Below are 20,109 nucleotides of genomic sequence, written 5' to 3' on the forward strand. Positions count from 1 at the left end.
GATGTCAGCAATAGAAACCTGTGTACTAACCATGGCAAGTTCATTTTTTTTTTGGCTAGTGCCTTCATCAATGTAATAGACTCAAGTCAAAGAGAAAAAAATGAAGTCTGGAAAACTAAATGATATACAGAAGAATGATAAAGCACTTGTTATACTAACAAGAGGCAAGAAAGGGTTTTTATTAAAGCCTTGCTAATTGCCTGTTGTTTGTAAAGGTTTCCATACAAGATTGTTCTACTGTTTAATGATTCAGGAGGGCATACTGTACCGCACCGAAGAGCTGTGGAAAATGACTGGAGGCTGCAGACTAATTGGGTCCTAATCTGATGTTGGGTCTGGATACAGACTAGACAGTACTATGCACTTTATATGAAATGAAACGCAATAGTTTTGCCACAAGTTGCCTCAGCCGGCAGTAAAAAATATTTGTGCAAAAGGCTGTACATGCTATGCTAAGCAATTTAGATGCTGTAATAAAAGGCCAGAATAATAAAGAATAAAAAGTAATATCATCATATATTTAAAATCACTAAAACTACCGTGTTATTTTGGTTTTCCTGGATTATTTTTTATTTGATTATTTCTTTACTAATTTATCTTACTAGCTTGTAATATGTTCAAATTACTGATTTACTGAATTCACAGGGTGTCAATGCAATAATGACCACCATTTTGCTACAAAGTACAATGCGAAAACGGTGCAAGGCGGTAGTAGATATATTATTATAGATAATGTGACAACAAAGAATAATAGTTTGAAGTGATGATTATGACAGTGTTGTGAACTTCCAAAATGTCAAGTCATATGATAAAGCGATTACATAAAATTAAGGGCATAGAAATACCAGAATAAATATATTTTATCCAATGTATTTGTGCTGGGATTTAAAAAGAAATCTACATTAATAAATTGCCATTCCTAAGGTTTATAGTCACATGTGTATGTCATATTTATAGGAGTCAGCTCTGCCAAATACTTAACCTTACTTCATTTTAATATCTTTTGAATCCCCCCCCCCCCCAAAACAAAACAAACATACCCTGGAGTTTCCCATAAGCGATGAGGGAGCCGCTGAAGGTCACTCCTCCGATGTAGGTACCCAAGTAGGCCACGATTTTGGTGAGGTTGGCAGCCGGGTCAGTGGCGAAATGTGGGTATTCCACCATGTACTCTGCCACACAGGTCAGGACTGCAGCCAGCCCTACCAAGCTGTGGAAGGCAGCGACCAGCTGAGGCAGGTCCGAGATCTGGATTCGCTTTGCAATAGTCAATCCTAAAAGGATGTGAAGTGGGGTTAAACACACACAGTACTGAAGACAAAATTCCTTTGTGAATAAAAAAAAAAAAAAAAAATTATGAGGTTCACCCCTTATGTGCTTTATATTTCAGTCCCTACTTGTTCATGAATCGTCCCCCCAGACAGGCAAGGCATACTGTAAATGGCAGAGATAAAGCACATTTGTGCTTAGCTATACTGCTCTAAAATGGCTTTGGGGATAAGAGACAAAATGACAGTTCAAGCTCTTACACTTACCCAAAGTGCCACCAACGGCCATGGCGCCACTCATCTGAGCCAGGAGTTCAGGAGAAGGCTTCAGAGCTCCAAGGGTGGCTGCCAGACCACCAGCAACACCCATCATGCCCAGGGCATTGCCGAGTCGGGACGTCTTCTGGGTGGAGAGGCCGGCCAGGGCTCCTACACAGCACAAGCCAGAGCCTAGGTACATCATCTGGAGAGAGAGAGAGACGCACAGCACTCATGGAGCTTGGTTGAACAAAGGAAAGCCTGTATTTTTTTTTATTTTTTTTTATTAAAGTATAACTATTGTAGGTTTAAACATTAACATTTAAAAACACTAATTTCAGCACATGGCAGAACCACTACACTAACATATTCAAAAGTAAATGAGGAAATGAAATAGAGAACCCAGATTTAAAATTCCCACCCCTCAACCCCCAAGTATAAAATGGCAAGGCCCCTTGGCAGGCGCTTGTCTTGTAAATTAGGATTCCAAGTAAAAGGCATCTCTTTATACCAACAGGCTGTTGCTCTCAATAAAATTGTGCTAATGCCATAACCGAGTTCAATAGCACCTAAACGTTACTGTAAAAACCACAGCTACAAACACCACAGCAATCATGATTGCATTTAAAAAAAAATAAAAAAACAACACGTACAGTATACAGGAGACAAGAGGTTCTTTATCACTTTGAAATTCACTAATAAAAGAATAGTTATGGGGTAAGGATGGGAATTCTAAACATTTAAACGTATAAACTCCAAAGAAGTGGTTAAAGTTGAATAATATGCCACACGTACAAATCGCTCACGTGACAAATTTCAAAGGCATATTTATTAATGTATTCATTTTAGTAATTTATTATCATATAGAGTCAGTCGTCACATATCCGACTGCTGTGAAGCCAGAGTAAGGACGGATATTATAAAAAGGGAGTAGCTGTTCTAATTGGTGCAACAAAGATTGATACTGGGGCGGGTTTTATTCTCAGTCGATCTTACGCTTCATTGGTGCACTCTGTTTTTCATGCTGTAGTAGACATGGTATGGTATCAACGCCACGCTGTAAAAGTTAATGACAGGCGTTTCTATGAAGTTTGTTATATATTTTTAATAAAATGGCATCACTAAACAAAGGAACAAAGGGAAGCCACGTTTGGAAGCATTTTGAGGAACCGGACAAGAAAACCGTGGTATGTAAATAATTATGCCAAACAAAATGGCCGTACCACAAAAACACATTCAATGCTTCACCATTTGAAATGAAAGCATTCAGAAATTACTGTGGATGGAGTTACTGATGGCAGTAAAAAGCAAACATCCATAATAAACAGAACGTTCCAGGTGGCGACTGACATTTATTTACCCATTACATCTCTGTGAATATTTATAACACGATTTTAAAAGGAAGTTTTTTTTTTTCCTCCAAAATTAATTCAGAGAATGCATACCTGTAAATAAATGATGTATCGGCTTTAATTTACCAGTACACTTTTATGCAAATCGTTTGTTTAAATAACAATAGAATGTCCTTGATATCTACAGTTGTAGTCAAGTTAATAGAAATTTATAATTTCTAGACATTTCTCAGAAACAAACAATTTGAGGAAAAATCTTTTGTAGCAAAAGTTTTTCTTTTGTGGATGAGGAAAAAATTATAGAAAGGTCTAGAAATTGCTGGCTTATAGGTGAACATTCTTACAGAGTATAAAAGGGTTAGGCATAGGATTAATGCTGACATTACAAATAAGTCAATATGGGAAAAAGTAAAGCGCTATCTGAAGACCTTAGGCAGAAAACGATTTATTGTCATAAAGCTGGAGAAGGATACAAGAAGATTTCCAAGCATTTGAGGATCCCAATTTCAACTATTGGTTTCTATTATCAAGAAGTACAAGACTCATGGTACTGTCACAACACTCCCTCGGTCTGGAAGAAAGAAGGTTCTTTCACCAAGAACAAGTAGAAGAATAGTGAGGAAGGTTAACAACAATCTGAGATTGACTGCCAAAGATATTCAAAATGAATTGGCTGCAAGTGGGACTGGTGGAACACCAGACTGCTTCATCCAGCTTATCGTTTTCAGCAGTCTTCACTGTTTTTCTAGGACTTCCTAACTCTAGTGTATCCCTCTTGCTCACAAACTGTAACAAATTTTCAGCATCTCTCTTCAGATCGCTTACTGTAGATTTTCCAATCTTGAATTCGGTAGTAAGCTCTGTAACACTTTCACCTGACTTCAAACGTTTAACAATTTCAATTTTTTGTGAAAGATTCTGTACCGTTCTTTTTTTTTTTTCCCCTCCATCGCTGCAGTACACTGTACTTCAAACTACGCACAATGTAAAACACAAAAACCGGAAGCCAATAAGCACGCAGACATTTAGTTGCGTATTAAACACATGTCAAGAATAGGTTGTGTGAGGCAGGGGGGTAGAGTGCAGGGGAGGCGGTCCGTGTTTGGAAAATAGATGTTTGGAAAATGGAGGTTGTACGGTAATTTTATTTTCCTTGTCTATTTCTTGTAACTAGTTTTCCTCATCCACAAAAGCAAAACTTTTGCTACAAAAGATTTTTCGTAAAATCCTGTGTTTTCAAGAAATTTCTAGAAATTATAACATTTCCATTGGGGTATGTAAACTTTTGACTACAACTGCATGTAATTTGTCAACTGAAGGGGATATTTAAAAAATAAATAAATAAATCCACACATACATTTGAACCATTAATATAACAATGCATTGGAATCTGTGCATTTGATAGGTTCTGCAACACCTGTAAACTTTTTTTTTTTTTTTTTTTTTTTTTAATTATTATTGGTTTTGTTCTTTTATATAATATAATGTGTTTTAAAAAAAGTATTTTATTTTATTCACTGTGTGTCTACAGGTACATCAATAGTGCAGTACAAATACCAAGAGAGATTTACCAAGATAAAAATAATAATACAAATGCTTTTAAAAAGACCAAATTCCCTTTTTTTTTAACATTCTATTGATTTTTCAGTATTAAATGCAGGACAGCCACTATAAGATCGTTACCTTTATTAAAAATGTGCACGAATGAATCTACTGGTTAAATCAACTAATGCCCATAAATTAACCAATAAAAAATATGAATCGAGTGACAGCCCTAATTTCAATATATACTTTGGTGTGTGTTTTTTGTAGCTTAACTTTGTAGTTAAGTCTTTGCAATGTTAAAACGTTATTTGCTTAATGTTATGGTTTCTTTGCTTAGAAAATACTATAGTGCCTTGCATAAGTATTCACCCCCCTTGGACTTTTCCACAATTGATTTAATTAGGATTTTTTGTCACTGATCTACACAAAATAGTCCATAATGTCGAAGTGGGGAAAAAACCTACATATTTTTCAAAATTATTTACAAATAAAAAACTGAAAAGTCTTGATTGCATAAGTATTCACCCCCTTTGCTGTGACACCCCTAAATAAGCTCTGGTGCAACCAATTGCCTTCAGAAGTCACATAATTTGTTGAATGGAGTCCACCTGTGTGCAATTAAAGTGTCACATGATCTCAGATTAAATACACCTATTTCTGGAAGGCCCCAGAGTTTGTTAGAGAGCATATCTAAACAAACAGCATCATGAAGACCAAGCAGCTATCAAAACAAGTCTGGGATAAAGTTCTGGAGAAGCACCAATCAGGGTTGGGTTATAAAAAAATATCCCAAACTTTGAACATCCCCCGGAGCACCATTAAATCCATTATTAAAAAATGGAAAGAATATGGCACAACCGCGACTCTGCCTAGAGAAGGCCGTCCACCAAAACTCAGTGACCAGATAAGGAGGGCATTAGTCAGAGAAGCAACCGAGAGGCCAATGGTAACTCTGAAGAAGCTGGAGAGATCCACAGCCAAGATGGGAGAAACCGTCCATGGGACAACTATAACCCGGACGCTCCACAAAGCTGGGCTTTATGGAAGAGTGGCGAGAAGAAAGCCATATCAAATCCCGTTTGGATTTTGCCAAAAGGCATGTGGGAGACACAGCAAACATGTGGAAAAAGGTTCTCTGGTCTGATGAGACCAAAATTGAACTTCTTGGCCTTAGCGCAAAACGCTATGTGTGGCGCAAAGCCAACACTGCTCATCACCCTGAGAACACCATCCCCACGGTGAAGCATGGTGGTGGCAGCATCATGTTATGGGGATGCTTTTCATCGACAGGGACTGGGAAACTGGTCAGGATTGAGGGCAAGATGGATGGAGCCAAATACAGGGAAATCCTAGAGGAAACCCTGTTTCAGTCTGCAAGAGACCTGGGACTGGGGCGGAGGTTCACCTTCCAGCAGGACAATGACCCTAAACACACAGCCAAAGCTACACTGGAGTGGTTTAAAAACAAGAACCTGAATGTCTTAGAATGGCCCAGTCAAAGCCCAGACCTCAATCCGATTAAGAATCTGTGGCAAGACTTGAAAATTGCTGTTCACCAACGGTCCCCATCCAACTTGACAGAGCTTGAGCAATTTTGCCAAGAATAATGGACAAAAATTGCAGGATCCAGATGTGCAAAGTCTCTACCAAACTTCCCAAAAAGACTCACAGCTGTAATTGCTGCCAAAGGTGCTTCTATCAAGTATTGACTCAGGGGGGTGAATACTTAAACAAACAAAACTAAAAAAAATTGTTGGTTGCATAATTAACTTTTGTGTCACAATAAAAAATATTTTGCACCTTCAAAGTGTTAAGTATGTTGTGTAAATCAAATGGTAAAAACCCCAATTAAATCCATTTTAATTCCAGGTTGTAACACTACAAAATGTGGAAAAGTCCAAGGGGGGTGAATACTTATGCAAGGCACTGTAACCTGGGCTGTCAGTATACATCAGAATGCAATATAAAGAGTCTATGCGTATGTAGATATGGTTTAATGCTGACACCTGCATAGCATTTAAACATTCATACAAATGTACCAAAAGCACATCCCTAGTATGGGGTGGAATTTTAAAAGTCGGTCGCACAGACCTCACAATCCTGTAACTACTACATCCCGTCTTGAAGTGCTGGAGTTTTAACAAGGCAATATTTAGTAGAAACAAGGTCATTATTTATGCTAGCAACCTGCAATTTTCTGTTTCCTGTAATGCTGTGTAATAAAAATGTAAAGGTTAAAGTAATAATGTTGCTCAGTAACACTTCATAACAATCACATTCACTGTCTAGGGAATATAGAAGAGAAAGAAAAAAAAAAAAAGAGAAACCAATGCTATACCATTCCCAAAGGAACACAGACTGACTACATAAATTATCTGTTTTTCTATGTATTCAGAACATATTTATCTTTTTACAAATACACCATGGGAATCTTACAATATGTTTAGAGTACAAGGTATGCTGTAGATACAAGCACAATAATAAATAGGTTAAGAATCATTTGATAGTTAATGAGAATGTGTGCTGTGCAGTGAAGTATATTGTGTTTTTTGGAAAGCCCCTCACCTCCTCAATTTTGTAACCACAATTGAGTGCAGCAGCATATCCTCCCACGAAAACCCCAGCAGGCAGGAGGTACAGGTAGTGGTGCTCAGGGGGGTCAGTGGGACGCCTGAACATATCCAGCATTTTCTTGGTGACAAGAAAGCCACCTGCAGAGAAAAGATACGAAACAAGTCAGAGGTGTTAATATTAGTACATTATCTGCATCTGCCAATTTTCTTGACAACTGCTATAAGGAACGCATTATGAATTCTATGCATTTTATGGCAATAAACGTTTGACACAAGTATACGACACAATGTACAGATATTGACTAATACGTTTCCAAGCCAAACCCTTTTAGAGCACACAGTCCCTCTTTTTCTAAATACACAGCACATTCTGGCAACTATTTTAATAGACTCGAGTGTGGATATATCATTCTGTACTTCTTTTGTATAATCTAACAGTAAGAACTCTTATAATCAAATCATCTGCACTCAAGTGTGATGCAGCGCTGAAGCCAAGGACACCGTGTATGAATAAACAAATCTAACAACAAGTTCATTTACAAGGCTGGTGGTGACCCTTGGACACTGAAACATGACCGATGAAGACCAAGTATAATGAGCTGGGACACTTATAAAAAGCTTTCACAGAACTGGGCTAGGAACATGCACACAGGCATTTCTCTGTCACAACTGCCAGGCTTCAAGCTGACTTTAAACTTCTCTAGAGTTACTACAAGTTTATGACCAAAACAGATTAAGACTTGAATTTATGGAAGTATGTTTGGAGATTAATGTTTATGTAGGCATTATCATTTCATCCATTTCATTGCAGGACTTTGTTCTAAATGGTGCCTTAATTATTTAATTGACCTCCAACAGGGTCAATTAAATAATTTATGATGGAACAAAGTCCTGCAATGGAATGGATTGGGAGTGCCGAAGGTTGCCTACCCCTGCATTACATAATGTCAAGAAAGATTAAGCCAATCTTGCTGTTTTACTGTTGGCTTGCAGTTTTCAACAGCAGTACTACTTTAAGTATATTTTGTGCTGCATTCCTGTATTCAGAGTGAATTTATTTCTATGGATCCATTCATTTTGTACCAGTAGTCATTCTATCAATTTTGATTAACCTTTCATTAAACTTGTAAGAAGAGAACTCCAGCAGAAATGGCCAGATTCAAAAAGGTCTCGCCAATTGTCAATTAAAGTAATACCACACCTAAGAAAGCAATCATTATTAGTCAGTCATGTTTAGAAGCAGACAAGGGAGGGAGGGAGGGAGGAGAGGAGATATTTATTTTTTAGTTGGAAAGAAAGATCTAGAAATGTGTCAAGGGTTACTGTTTCAAAGCATAATGAGCTGGGACACTTATATTCTCTCCAGTAGAGTATGTCAGTAAGACTTGAACTTGGTATTCAGGGGCCCAGTTTGGATAAGCAATAACTGACATTAAAAGAACACAACGCTTCAAACTCCAGTCATCTTTACCTGACATTTTGAAATTTTAATCAAACTCCAGAGAAATGCTTCTTCACGACTTCAACCTGTGCTGTTGGATAACCTTTCTGGACTGAGATTAACAAGATGTACTGGTAAATATCTGTCAGATTGGCAGATTGGCCAGTTCGTAAGCAGTCTGGGCTGTGCCCGTCAGCCATTTAGACAGACGCTGTTTAGACAGAGCCTGTCCCTGGGATTTAGCCCCGTAACAAACAAAAAATTGTTCTGACTGCCTCCAGCTTTTAGACCCGACAACATAATATACTAATGCCTGCACTGGGCAAAGCGTACGGAGCTGGCGCTCCCTGTCAGATTGGAGATGGGGATGGAAAGCCTCCAATTCCACTGACTGCTTAACGTGGAAAGCCGAGATGGTTTTCAGCAAAAAAGCAGGGTTAGTACGAAGAGTGACCCTCGTTCTGGCCTCTGAAAAAATTAGACAAGCTTTCAAAACAGAGGGCCTGCATTTCACTCACTCGCTTAGCGGAGGTGATAGCAAGCAAGAAAGCTGCCTTGAAAGACAAAAATTTGAGCTCAGCTGAATGCATGGGCTAAAAATTGAAGTTTTGTCAGTGCATTGAGCACTACATTTAATCACCACAGACGTATTGTCCGTACGGACGAGCACGTGTCTTCCCCAAACCTTCTCCAAAAATATTTGCAAGGACAGGTACACTGCCTGCAGTTCCAAAATATTGATGTGGTTACCCTCCCACAGGGGCTGCCACACACCCTGCACGCCTCGGCCCTTCCACACTACACCCCTGCCTGAGTTGGTTGCGTCTGTGGTGATGACCTCTCTCCTGGTGACGCTGCCCAGCGCTACGCCTAGGCATAGATGGGCCGGCTGTCTCCACCAAGACAGTGATTGGACACTGTCAACAGGTCGCAGTTCAACACCGGCTGACAAACTGTGCGGCTGAACCAAACCTGCAGGGGGTGCATATGCAGAAGACCCAGTGGGAGGATATTGGATGCTCAGAAGCCTCTGGAAAGCCACTACTGGTAGTGCCCTGCCGAGCTGAAACAGCTCTAGGCAGGTGGATACTCTCTTCACTCTGTCGTCTGACAGGGTGGCCAACATAAGCCTCGAGTCCAGACGCACCTCCAGATAAGTAACTATCTGGGCGGGCGCCAGCTGGCTCTTTGCATAGTTCACTTTCAGACCTAACAGGTAGATGGTTGATAACCTCTGTGTGTTTGTGCGCTTGTACTGGACACCTGGTGCAAATGAGTCAGTCGGCCAGATAGTTGAGGACTCTGATGCCTCCCAGTCTCAACAGGGCCAATTTAGCTTCAATGTATTTTGTAAAAACGTGTGGAGCCAGAGAGAGGCCGAACAGCAGAACGCAGAACTGGTACACTGTTCCCTGAAAAAAGAACCTCAGGTATTTCCTGTGCGCTGGTTTTATGGAGATGTGGAAATAGGCATCATTTGAAACTGTGGCTTAGGGTGCGATTGTGTTGCAGGCTTGCATGGTGGAGGTGGGTGCTTAGGAAGGAGATGTACCAGTTCCTTGGCGTGCTGATACTGCTGCAGCATCTCGTCCACCGCTGGGCCAAAAGTGTGACCTGGGGTGACAGGAGTTTCCAGCAATGCGGTCTTATCGCCATCAAGCACGCGTGTTTGGGACAGCCAGAGCTGTCTGCAAGCAGCCACTAATGCTGCCAGGTTTATGCCCATCGACTGTCCACTAAGCTTGTATAGCCTGAACAGGTTCCTGGAGATCAAACGAAGCTAGTCCAGCTGTTGAGAGGAAGGCTTATAGGTCTCAGTGATGGACCCAATAAGGTGTGCCTGGTAAGCTAGAAGAATACTATTGTAGTTTCCCAGTCTTGCGGTGAAAGCACTAGCCGCATATGCCCTTTTAAGAATGACTTCAGTCACTCTGCAATGTTTGTTCAGGCATGCCGCGTCCTTGGATAAGGAGGACAATTTGGCAGGTTGAACAAGCGCAGCAATGGGGGCCTCTACCAGTGGAAAGTGGGTAAGACTCAGCTTGTCCGCTTCAAATACCCTGTACAAGGAGTCCACTGTACTTGAAACTGCCGTTGCCGTGGCACGGTGTTCCCAGGTGGACTTCAACTCAAACAGAATATCCGGGTGGAGCAGAGGGGCAGCAGGAGCGACTGTTGTTTGCTCATCATATACTGAGCGCCTCTCCTCTTTTGCTGCAGGCCAGGGCACCTGCAAGACTGCAGTAGCCCGCTGCATTAGGGGCATAAGCTCTGCTGACAAAGAGAGCTGTGCCACTGGAATATCCGATTCCGCATAGTCAGATGGGAACCCCACGTGATTGTCAACCTCCTCGGAGGCTGCGATACAAAGCATATCACTCTCCACCTCGCCAGCCACTGTCTGCAAAGTTGCAGGTGAGGCGGATGGTATAGCCACTGGCAGTACCAGTGGGGCTGAACACTTGCAGCAGCTCAGCAGATCTTATCAATCCGTCCCCTGCTTGCCAAATGTGAGCGGCAAGCTTTCTTCCTTCTCAGCTTTGGAGGGGTGGGGGTGAAGGGGAACTGAAGGAAGATGATGAGGAAGGAGTGGAGGAGCATGGTTCCTCGACTGGGCTCCTTCTGCGCCTACCCTCTCTTGGTACAGAACCATGGGAGGAGGGACCAGCCTCATTGACGATGCCGAGCACTGCCCAGGCGTGAGGGAAAGGTCCCTAGAATGACATGCCACTATTTTCAAGCATACGCTTAGTGAAAGAGGCACAAATATCACATGAAGCGACATCTGCTAAAGCTCTCCGCGCATGCTCAAGACCCAGGCAAATATGCACTCGCTATGCCTGTCTTTTGCAAGCAGCTTGGCCTTACAAGAGACACACGTATGGAATCCAGCCATAGTAATACTGCAGTGTACACAAAAGTAGTGTCAACAAACTACACAATGCACTCGGTACCGATACTCTGCACCGACGCGGTGCACTCGGTACGACACCGTGTGCCGACGCGTGCACTCGATACCGAAGCAGTAACCGCGATCTCATTTGTGAGATCGCGGGCAATAAATCGCTGTTACTGCTAGTGGCACTTTAGCAGGGATGCCCACCTGCCAGTCAGCCACTGGCTAAAGTTCTAACCCACACAAACACGAGACTAGAAGCAGCCTGCACCGAAACAGTAACCTCAGTCCCTTAGGATCGGGGGCGACAGGTCGCAGTCACTGTTTTGCCCGGGAAGGAACAGCTACTCGAGCCGCAGGCTTCCCACGGCGCACAAGGCCGCAGTGGGACTTAGCTAGCGCAGACTGTAAAACAAGAAAAGCTCGAAATAAACAATTTTTACTTCAGCGATTCAGTAATAATTCAGCACTTAAAAGCAAGGCTAAAATCGCTAAAAAGGCATATAGAGAAAAAAAAAAGACAATACATATCAGTTCTCTGAAATAATCAGCTTGGCTGAAAAAGGAAAATGGCGATGTTACCAGCGCACATAGCTGCCGTATGTTGTGGCGGTGGAGCAGCAGCTGCTGCGTCTCCCTGCTCTGACGAGTCTTTGGTATAAAAATCTTCAGGTTCGGGTGTCTTAAAAGGGGAAACACCCATTTGTAATAAAACTAAAACTGTTGCCTGGTTGGAAACAAATCTGGGAAAGGCTGGGTTGGAGGTCAGAAAGGTCAAGACATCCAGGCTGTCAAACCAATGTAGTTTTAACTTGTAAACTTGTTTTTTGTAAAAAATAAATTCATGTTATTAAATGTACAAAAAAATTAAACTAAATAAAAAAAATTAAATAAATAAAAGAAAAGCTTTGATTTTTTTATAGGGTCACTTGATGTTTAGTTTTGATGTGCAGATTGCTCAGAATCGCTTACCGGCTATGTTGACCGAGGAGATGAAGGCTGCCAATGCAGCCAGTACCTCTGCAGTAGCAGTGGGGGCCAGGCCCCCTCCCATCAGAGACAACCCACCAACTGCTGTCAAACCTGTCCAAAAAAAAGAAATAACATCGAGAAATATGATGACACAGAGCTTGTACTTTGTTAGGAGCGTAATGCGTTTCACACAAAAAAATGTATTTGACTTCACATTTAAAGTTCACCTATTATGTTAACTTAGAGTCGCTACAATATGTTATGATCTTTAAAGTAAACACGTGCCGCTTTTTTGTACAGAAAGCAAACCTTTTGCACATGTGTCACAATGAGTGGTTTCTATTTTATTGAAGTGGGTGAGTAGAGCTCTTTATGCATAGCATGCCAGTTAAACTCACTTGACATTCAGCAAATTCCAATCCATGTCAATCATTTAATACAGGCCTGGACTGTTAAAAATGCTTACGAAAAGTAAACTATTTGGGAAGCATATAATTTTTCGTATGAATTTCAATCAAATCAGAAGAAAAAAATAACCTTGCTTAGCTCACAAAAAATAGTTTGCTTAACCTCTCTTAAATACTGATGTTATGACAAAAATACAAAGACAGGGTTGGAACAAAGTCTCATTCTTCGAGAAGCTGCATTTCTGAGATACAGCAGTTTTTCTGACCACCATCAATGAAGGACTAACTGGTTTGTGGATACTCCACTGCACTATATTCCATGAACTGAGAGCAGATTGATTCTATTTTACAGGCACTTCATTCTGTTGGGTTTAGCGAACTATTGCATTGTACAGAAAAGTACCTATCTAGTGTTTGATAGCAGAGGATTATTATCAAATACATAGGCTTTCTTACACCAGCTTTGTTTTTTTCAATAACCAATCATACATTCATTCATACAAACAAACAAAAATACAGTGTAGAACTCTGTGTTTACACCCCGAGACAGAATCAAACCTAAGGCTGACAATGTATGGAATTTTGTCGACTGCAGTCTTGATGAGATTCTGAATAATAATGTTTAAATTAAAAGGAACACAAGAGACTTTTCTAAGAAGGCTTACCCGAGATGGCATTGGTGACAGACATGAGTGGAGAGTGAAGGGCCGGAGTGACGCCCCAGACTGTGTGGTAGCCCACAATTCCAGCTAAACCAAAGGTTGTCACCATTTGAGTGAAGGCAGCAGTAGGAGCAGCAAGGCCCAGTCCTATTAAAGTAGCAATACCTGTGACAAAACAAGTACATTATTACTATTATTATTCAGTCATTTAGCAGATGCTTTTATCCAAAGCGACTTCGAGACTAGGGGGTGAACGATGCATCAACAACTGCTGCTGCAGAGTCACTTACAATAGGACCTCGGTTTCATCCGAAGGACGGAGCACAAGGAGGCTAAGTGACCCACTCAGGGTCACACCCAGGGAGTCAGTGGCAGAGCTGGAACCTCCTAGTATCAAGCCCTTTTCTTTAACCGCTGGACCATCAAGCCTCTACATTTCTAACATTAATGTTAATGACCTTGGTTTAACAATGAATAATCATTTTTAAAACGTTAAGTGCTCTGTATCCTCCTGAATTCTTGCATCCACAATTGAGTTTTAGGTTCCATAGCACAGTGTAGTGCTTACTGCCAGTTTGATTTTTTTTCCCCATTGGAACTGGATTAGGAGCAGGATATTTAGGATATTAAACAAAACAGAATGAGGGCAACCCAGGCCCCCGTCCATATGCATCACATCTACAGTAACTTTATACAAGTATTCTTCCTGAAACATTCAGCAGCCTTCAAGCCTTCTGAAGGACAGAATCTAAATTGACATAAATTTATCAAATGTGGTATTACTGTGGAACCATGTGCACAGAAAATAAAAGTGAATGACTAAGAAAAAAAAACAAGAGAAGGACCAACTGCAATGAATCATATCAATTCATTCTGTTTTGGGTCTGATTCAATAAAACAAACAGATTTGCAAGCCTTAGAATTATGATTAATGCATTTCACAACAGTTTCATTCTCCTACTTTTTTTAATTATAAATATTTGCCATCAAGTGAAATTTACTACAAAAAAAGGACAATTTTTTACAAATCTATTATTTTTTATTGAAATTGTTCCCACTATGTATCTGCAGTCTGCTGTGCTTCTCATAGGAGCACTTGAAGCACTGAACAGGCATGCAATGGTTTACCTTTACCTCAGTCAATCTGTGCATCCCTGCTGCTTGGAATGAAATTAACAAAGACAATGAAATACTACATTTACTACAGAATATCTGTTAAGTAAATACAATACACCCCAAGCAGACTCAGCACAGACATAGCTAACTGCAAGTGGGGCCTTTTTATAAGCAGGTCGAGGACTGTGGGAAAATAGTTTAGATTTTAATGTTGCCCTTTTTATGATTCCTGGTTTCCTGGCACTTCAAAGGACACTTCATTTTAAACCAATTAGGAGCCTTTAAATGCAGACATGAGGCAGAAATAATTTTTTTGTCCCCCAAAATACAGTACCTTTCTTGATGTGAAACACCCAAGAACAGAATTTCTAACAATTCATTTATTTGAAATACTGTGGCGTGGAAATTCAGCAATGGCTTGTCTTTAAATTGGAATTCAGTTGCTTTGATCTCCAGCCAGGACTTGCTGAGATACTCAAACTGATTTTAAACTGCGGCATTTAGGCCATCTGTTAGCAATATAAGGTACTTGCACCTTTTTCAAACCTGACTAATCTGAACACAAGAGAGGCTGATTAGTGGTACTGCAGTCTATAGCACAACCACAGTAAATGAGTATTACAGCAGCTACTCGTATATCAAAGTTTTCAATTAGAAACAACATATTAAGGGACAACATTCGGAACAGTTGAATCAATGATGTGAAGGCAAAAGTCAATTTATTTTTAAAACTGAAAAGATGAAAGGATTTCCTGACTGGTAGTGAATACTTGATCAGATTTACTCCCTCCTCACCTCCAGTGTAAACGCCAGCACTTGTCAAGGTCTGTGCAAAAGGAGAAACAGTGGCCTTCTTTTCAGCCGCCAGCTCTTGAACAGACTTCTGCTTCACTGGTGCAGCCACAGGAATATTGTTTGGAGGGGGAGCTGGGAAGATGAACTTCCCATCCTATTAAAAGAAAAAGGAGGATAAGGACATTTTACAGGAATAATATTAACATAGGAACATAATGTTCAGAAATGTAAAAACTCTCAGTGATTGGTTCAACATAATCCTTCGTATCTAAAGAGTTTATATAATTGTGTTTCTAGTCTCTAAAGTGGAAATACGTTTGTTATTTACTTTTCATCTACATTTCTATTACAGAATTAGCATCCTAGGACACACACCTTCCCTCTTTCCTGTTCCCCAGGTCATGAGAACCTAATCCAAGTTGTTCCTACCTGTTCAAATGATGAATATGAAAATATTTACATGCATACAGTACGTATAGGTTTTCCTAAGCAACTTAACATTTCTTTATCATTCTACTTGCCTTCATTACCACTGTGCCCCGAACAACATGGTCCATGGTACCGAAATCAAATTCATCCTTCACGTTGTAGTAGAAATGGTCCTTGTCAGGGCTGATCGCCCTCAGCAGCTTGATGATGTTGTTGGAATACAGAGCGCTGGCCTGAGAGGACATCCTACTTGGGAGGTCTGTGTAACCAATGTGAGTCACCCCCTAAGAACAAACAAATACAACTAATATAACCTTCATACATACATCGCCTCAATCTACATATTTCAACGCCAGAGGGGATAACAAATACAACGGTAGCAGTCTGGAGGGTGCATTCTCTTTGGTACAGGCAGCTTTACCTGAGCAAGACTTCGAAACTCGTAGGTGTCATCTCTATTCTTCTTTGCTATATGAATACACTTCCAAACTCATGAGCCTGAATGGCCAAGACCTCAATCAGAAAGAGAACGTATGGTTTTGTCTTTTACCTTGTGCACAGTCAGCTCCCCAGGTACAGTGGTCTCAAAGTTCCCTCCAGCCTCAGCAGCCAAATCAACCACAACTGACCCGTCCTTCATACTCTCGATCATCTCTCTAGTGAACAGAATTGGGGCTTTCTTGCCTGTAACGGACATAACAGTGATGACTATATGGATTCATTGATAGGAGTGGTCATAAAAATGATTCTGATCAATACGCCTTTTTAGGCAATTCAGTTTTGCAGTCAATGTTGTATCAAATAAATAATTATTACTTCAAAGTAAAAATACAGTAGACCGTCAGAGTTCCGAACCCCTTGGGAACAGAGGTTGTTCGTAAGTCCGAAATGCTTAACTCTGAACATGAGTTTTCAATGGTTTTAATAGATGTGTACACCTGCTATCTACACCCTCAAACTGAAGAATAATACAAGGATACAGCACAGTAATGCAAAACAGTACTGTAAATAGAAAAAGGCTAAACTGAAGTTACCATTGAAATCGTAACTGTAGCAAAAACACAGATTTAAACGTCCAGGAAAACCTGGGTTAACGTTGTGCTTGTTTTTAAACAAATGCAGCTGTGCAGCTTGCTCAGTCACTCAGCCTCCTTTGGCTTGAAAAAAAAACCCGTGCTTTGTTTAATACTAAAATGTTCCCAGTAAAATTGCAAATACTTACTTTGAAATTTGCCTCACCTTTCTGAATACATTTGTTGGTACAATAATTTTGCCTCCTCCATGACCAGCACACCGCTTACGTAAGAGCGCCTATCTGGCTCCACTGCATGCGTGATTCAGTGACTGCATACTTCCGGTTGAAATTGGGGGTTCGGTAGACCGGTCAGTTCATAACGCTGGCGTTCTACTGTATTTAAATCTATCAGTGATAGCTGGATTCGAAGCAGGGTTCTTTCTATACTCAGCATAGGCATCTTGTTAGTACAGCTGGAAAAGCCAGCTCCATCTGCATAGCTGACACAAGGATTTGCTGACAGGCAACTTTTTTACCAGCAGAGGTACATAGGAACTAGACTTTTTTTTTTTTTTAGCAGTAATGACAAAAGTACAAAGATCCTGAAGAACTTATGAATTTTTAGATAATGGATCCTATTCACAAAGCTTTAAACAAGTTATTTAAAAATAATGGTTTTCTACAAAGTCTGTTTTTAGAAAAAAAAAAATTAAAATATAAAGCAAAAAAAAAACCCCAAAAAACACACCTTTCAAAACTTTAGAATACTCATGGAGTACCAATAATTTGGATAAATAAATAAGGATAATTGACGAAGTACAAGAACAAACATTTAAGGCTGGGGTGATGCATCAATGGTCAAGCATGTGCATATTTTTTTTTTTTTTTTGGGGGGGGGGGGGGGGGGTGACGACAACACTTCCTCTGCCTGCTTGAGTTTTCACTATGCACCCCATTCAAAAAACATAAGGTAATGGTATTTGGATTAATTTTATTAATTTATACCACTACACAAATAAAATAGTGGAAAAAAGACAGATCAGTTTCCAAAAGTAGCCCGCTTGGCCAGAAGCATTTTAAGCATTGCAGCAACAACATTAGTCCCCAGCGAGTGAGTTTTCAGCAAGGCAGGGCAGATTGTAAACAAGCTTTGTTCCTCTTTAAAAGCAAAGAATGTGGAAGCTGTCCTGTTTAACAGAAACAAAATATTCAAAACGGACACCAAGATACAGGACTGTTTTTGTAAATAATTATGTTGTTGAAAACTACCAATCCGTTACTTGGATTTACTTGTTTAATTATTCAATGGATTATTTTCATGTTTTTATCACCACTTGGCAAAAATAAGGCAAGACATTTTTACAGGGGTTATGCAGAATCTGATTTCATGTAATTGATGTAATAATAATTTAGTAGCTATTCCGTATTTTAAAAATCGGTAGTTCCTTTTGGTTATGGTGACTTTTTTTGGGACATTTATGCGTAATTTTTCAAAACAGTTAATGCATCATCCCAGTCTTACAAACATTTGAAAAGCATGAGCTAAGCATACCTGGGATGAGGGCTGTGCTGATTACAATGTCCACCTCCTGACATTGTTTGGCAAACAGTTTCATCTCTGCCTCAATAAACTCCTTGGACATTACTTTAGCGTAGCCCCCTTGACCTTCCCCAGACTCCTTTATATCCACCGCCAGTGGCTCCGCACCCAGGGACTTGAACTGCTCCAAAGCATCAGCTCTGTAAAAGGCAAAAGAAATTCAAAGTGTAATGTAGATCATAAAAGAAGTCCCAATAGACTACACTGTATGATGGGTAAGATAAAATGATAACGAGGGACTATTTTTTATAAAGTCCAGACTTAAGACAACAACACCACCACCACATCATTTAAGGAAGTTTCACAATTCAATATACAAAGAAACCATCATCACCTAACTTAAAAATACTTTTGCTTTATGCTGCTAAAAACTTTAGTTTATAAATTGGTTCATTTATTAAGCTTTAAGATAAGGAATATTTCAGTCTTATATGATTTAACCATCATTTATATTGTCCGAGATCAGGTTCATAGAAGCTGAAGCACTGGTGTTTTTTCCTCCATAGAGATCGCTTTACAAATACTGCCATCTGCTGGACAATGGTAAAATGAACGCTGCAGCAAGTCATTTACACAGAAGATTATGCTTTCTGGTCATCATATTCGTATTTGCCTACCTGGTATCGAATCCTCTCACAATTGCACCCATGGCTTTGGCAGCACCTGCTGAAGCCAAACCAGCAACACCACCTCCAATAATAAGAACCTGGAAACATACAGAAGGGAATACAGCCATGTAATTGGACAATGTCATCCATTTTACAGCAGGAGGCTGCACCCTGAAATTAGAAACCATCAGTGTGCAAATACATAAATCACACATTTGAAATTCAAAGGCTGCAATAGTAATACAAGTTACAAGGGTTACTTCTCTTACTGATGGATTAATTTGTGTTTGCCTATCATGAATTAATGCCACACACGGAATTATAGACAGGTCCTTTGCGTTTAAAAGAATTGAAATGAAGCATTGTCGTACTTTGGTAATGTGAAAAGTAAGGTGTACTTACCTTAGCAGGGGGAACTTTGCCAGCTGCTGTAATCTGACCGGTGAAAAAGCGTCCAAAATGATTAGCTGCCAAAATAACAGCTTTGTAACTGTCAAAATAAACAAAGAGCATGAATCACAAAGGAGGACTATACATTTTATGTGGTACATCACAGACAATACATCTACCGGTTTCAGATAAGCTTCCGTATCTTAAATGGCATGCTGTGACAGGATGGCACATAGGAACAGTAGATTCAGGATGAGGAAACAGGGCTTAGACTGCATATGGATTTAGATATACTGCCTTAACTTCCAATTCAGCAAGAACAAAAAAGTACAGTTTCTACTATATGTAGACAACAGTTGTTACACAGCAAGACCCTACTAGTAACTGACTTTCCCTTCTAAGGGTATCCTGGGCAAGCATTCCCTTGCACTCCCAGAGAGTAAAACATACCCTGCAATGTTGGCCATAGAGCTGAGGGCATCATATCCCTGTGCGATGGTGACTCTAGGTACTTGATCCATTGCTAGCACATTGGTCTTGCGCTGTGAAAGTTTATCAATGAGCTCTGGGTTCTGTGCAGGGTAGATGAAGCTGACCAGGGTGGCAGACTCCTTCAGAAGGTCAACCTCATGGGCACCAAGTGCAGGGTTGAAGATAGGAGCCCTCACCTAAAAAAAGAAAGAAAGAAAACAGAAATATCACAGAAGGTTCAGCAAAATTAGAACATGCAAACGTGAACAAGGACAAACACACACTCCCGGTTTAATATCAGGGCAACACAA

At 40.3% G+C, this 20,109-nt stretch overlaps 1 protein-coding gene across 1 annotated transcript in view; it reads right to left on the reverse strand.

Moving 5' to 3' along the window:
- The window catches only part of LOC131737226 (NAD(P) transhydrogenase, mitochondrial), a 54,451-nt gene that overhangs the window by 26,158 nt on the left and 8,184 nt on the right, over positions 1 to 20,109 (reverse strand). Inside the window, exons 5-16 of the mRNA XM_059024790.1 lie at positions 19,778 to 19,995; positions 19,340 to 19,427; positions 18,947 to 19,035; positions 18,282 to 18,469; positions 16,265 to 16,398; positions 15,807 to 15,998; positions 15,286 to 15,439; positions 13,378 to 13,539; positions 12,306 to 12,416; positions 6,989 to 7,134; positions 1,536 to 1,731; positions 1,041 to 1,274 (exon numbers count right to left, since the gene is read on the reverse strand). Coding sequence (XP_058880773.1) covers positions 1,041 to 1,274; positions 1,536 to 1,731; positions 6,989 to 7,134; positions 12,306 to 12,416; positions 13,378 to 13,539; positions 15,286 to 15,439; positions 15,807 to 15,998; positions 16,265 to 16,398; positions 18,282 to 18,469; positions 18,947 to 19,035; positions 19,340 to 19,427; positions 19,778 to 19,995 — 1,912 coding nt within the window. The remainder of the gene's footprint in view (positions 1 to 1,040; positions 1,275 to 1,535; positions 1,732 to 6,988; positions 7,135 to 12,305; positions 12,417 to 13,377; positions 13,540 to 15,285; positions 15,440 to 15,806; positions 15,999 to 16,264; positions 16,399 to 18,281; positions 18,470 to 18,946; positions 19,036 to 19,339; positions 19,428 to 19,777; positions 19,996 to 20,109) is intronic.

This window comes from Acipenser ruthenus, chromosome 1 (genome assembly GCF_902713425.1).
Source record: "Acipenser ruthenus chromosome 1, fAciRut3.2 maternal haplotype, whole genome shotgun sequence".
In the NCBI taxonomy this organism is placed as follows: Eukaryota; Metazoa; Chordata; class Actinopteri; order Acipenseriformes; family Acipenseridae; genus Acipenser; species Acipenser ruthenus.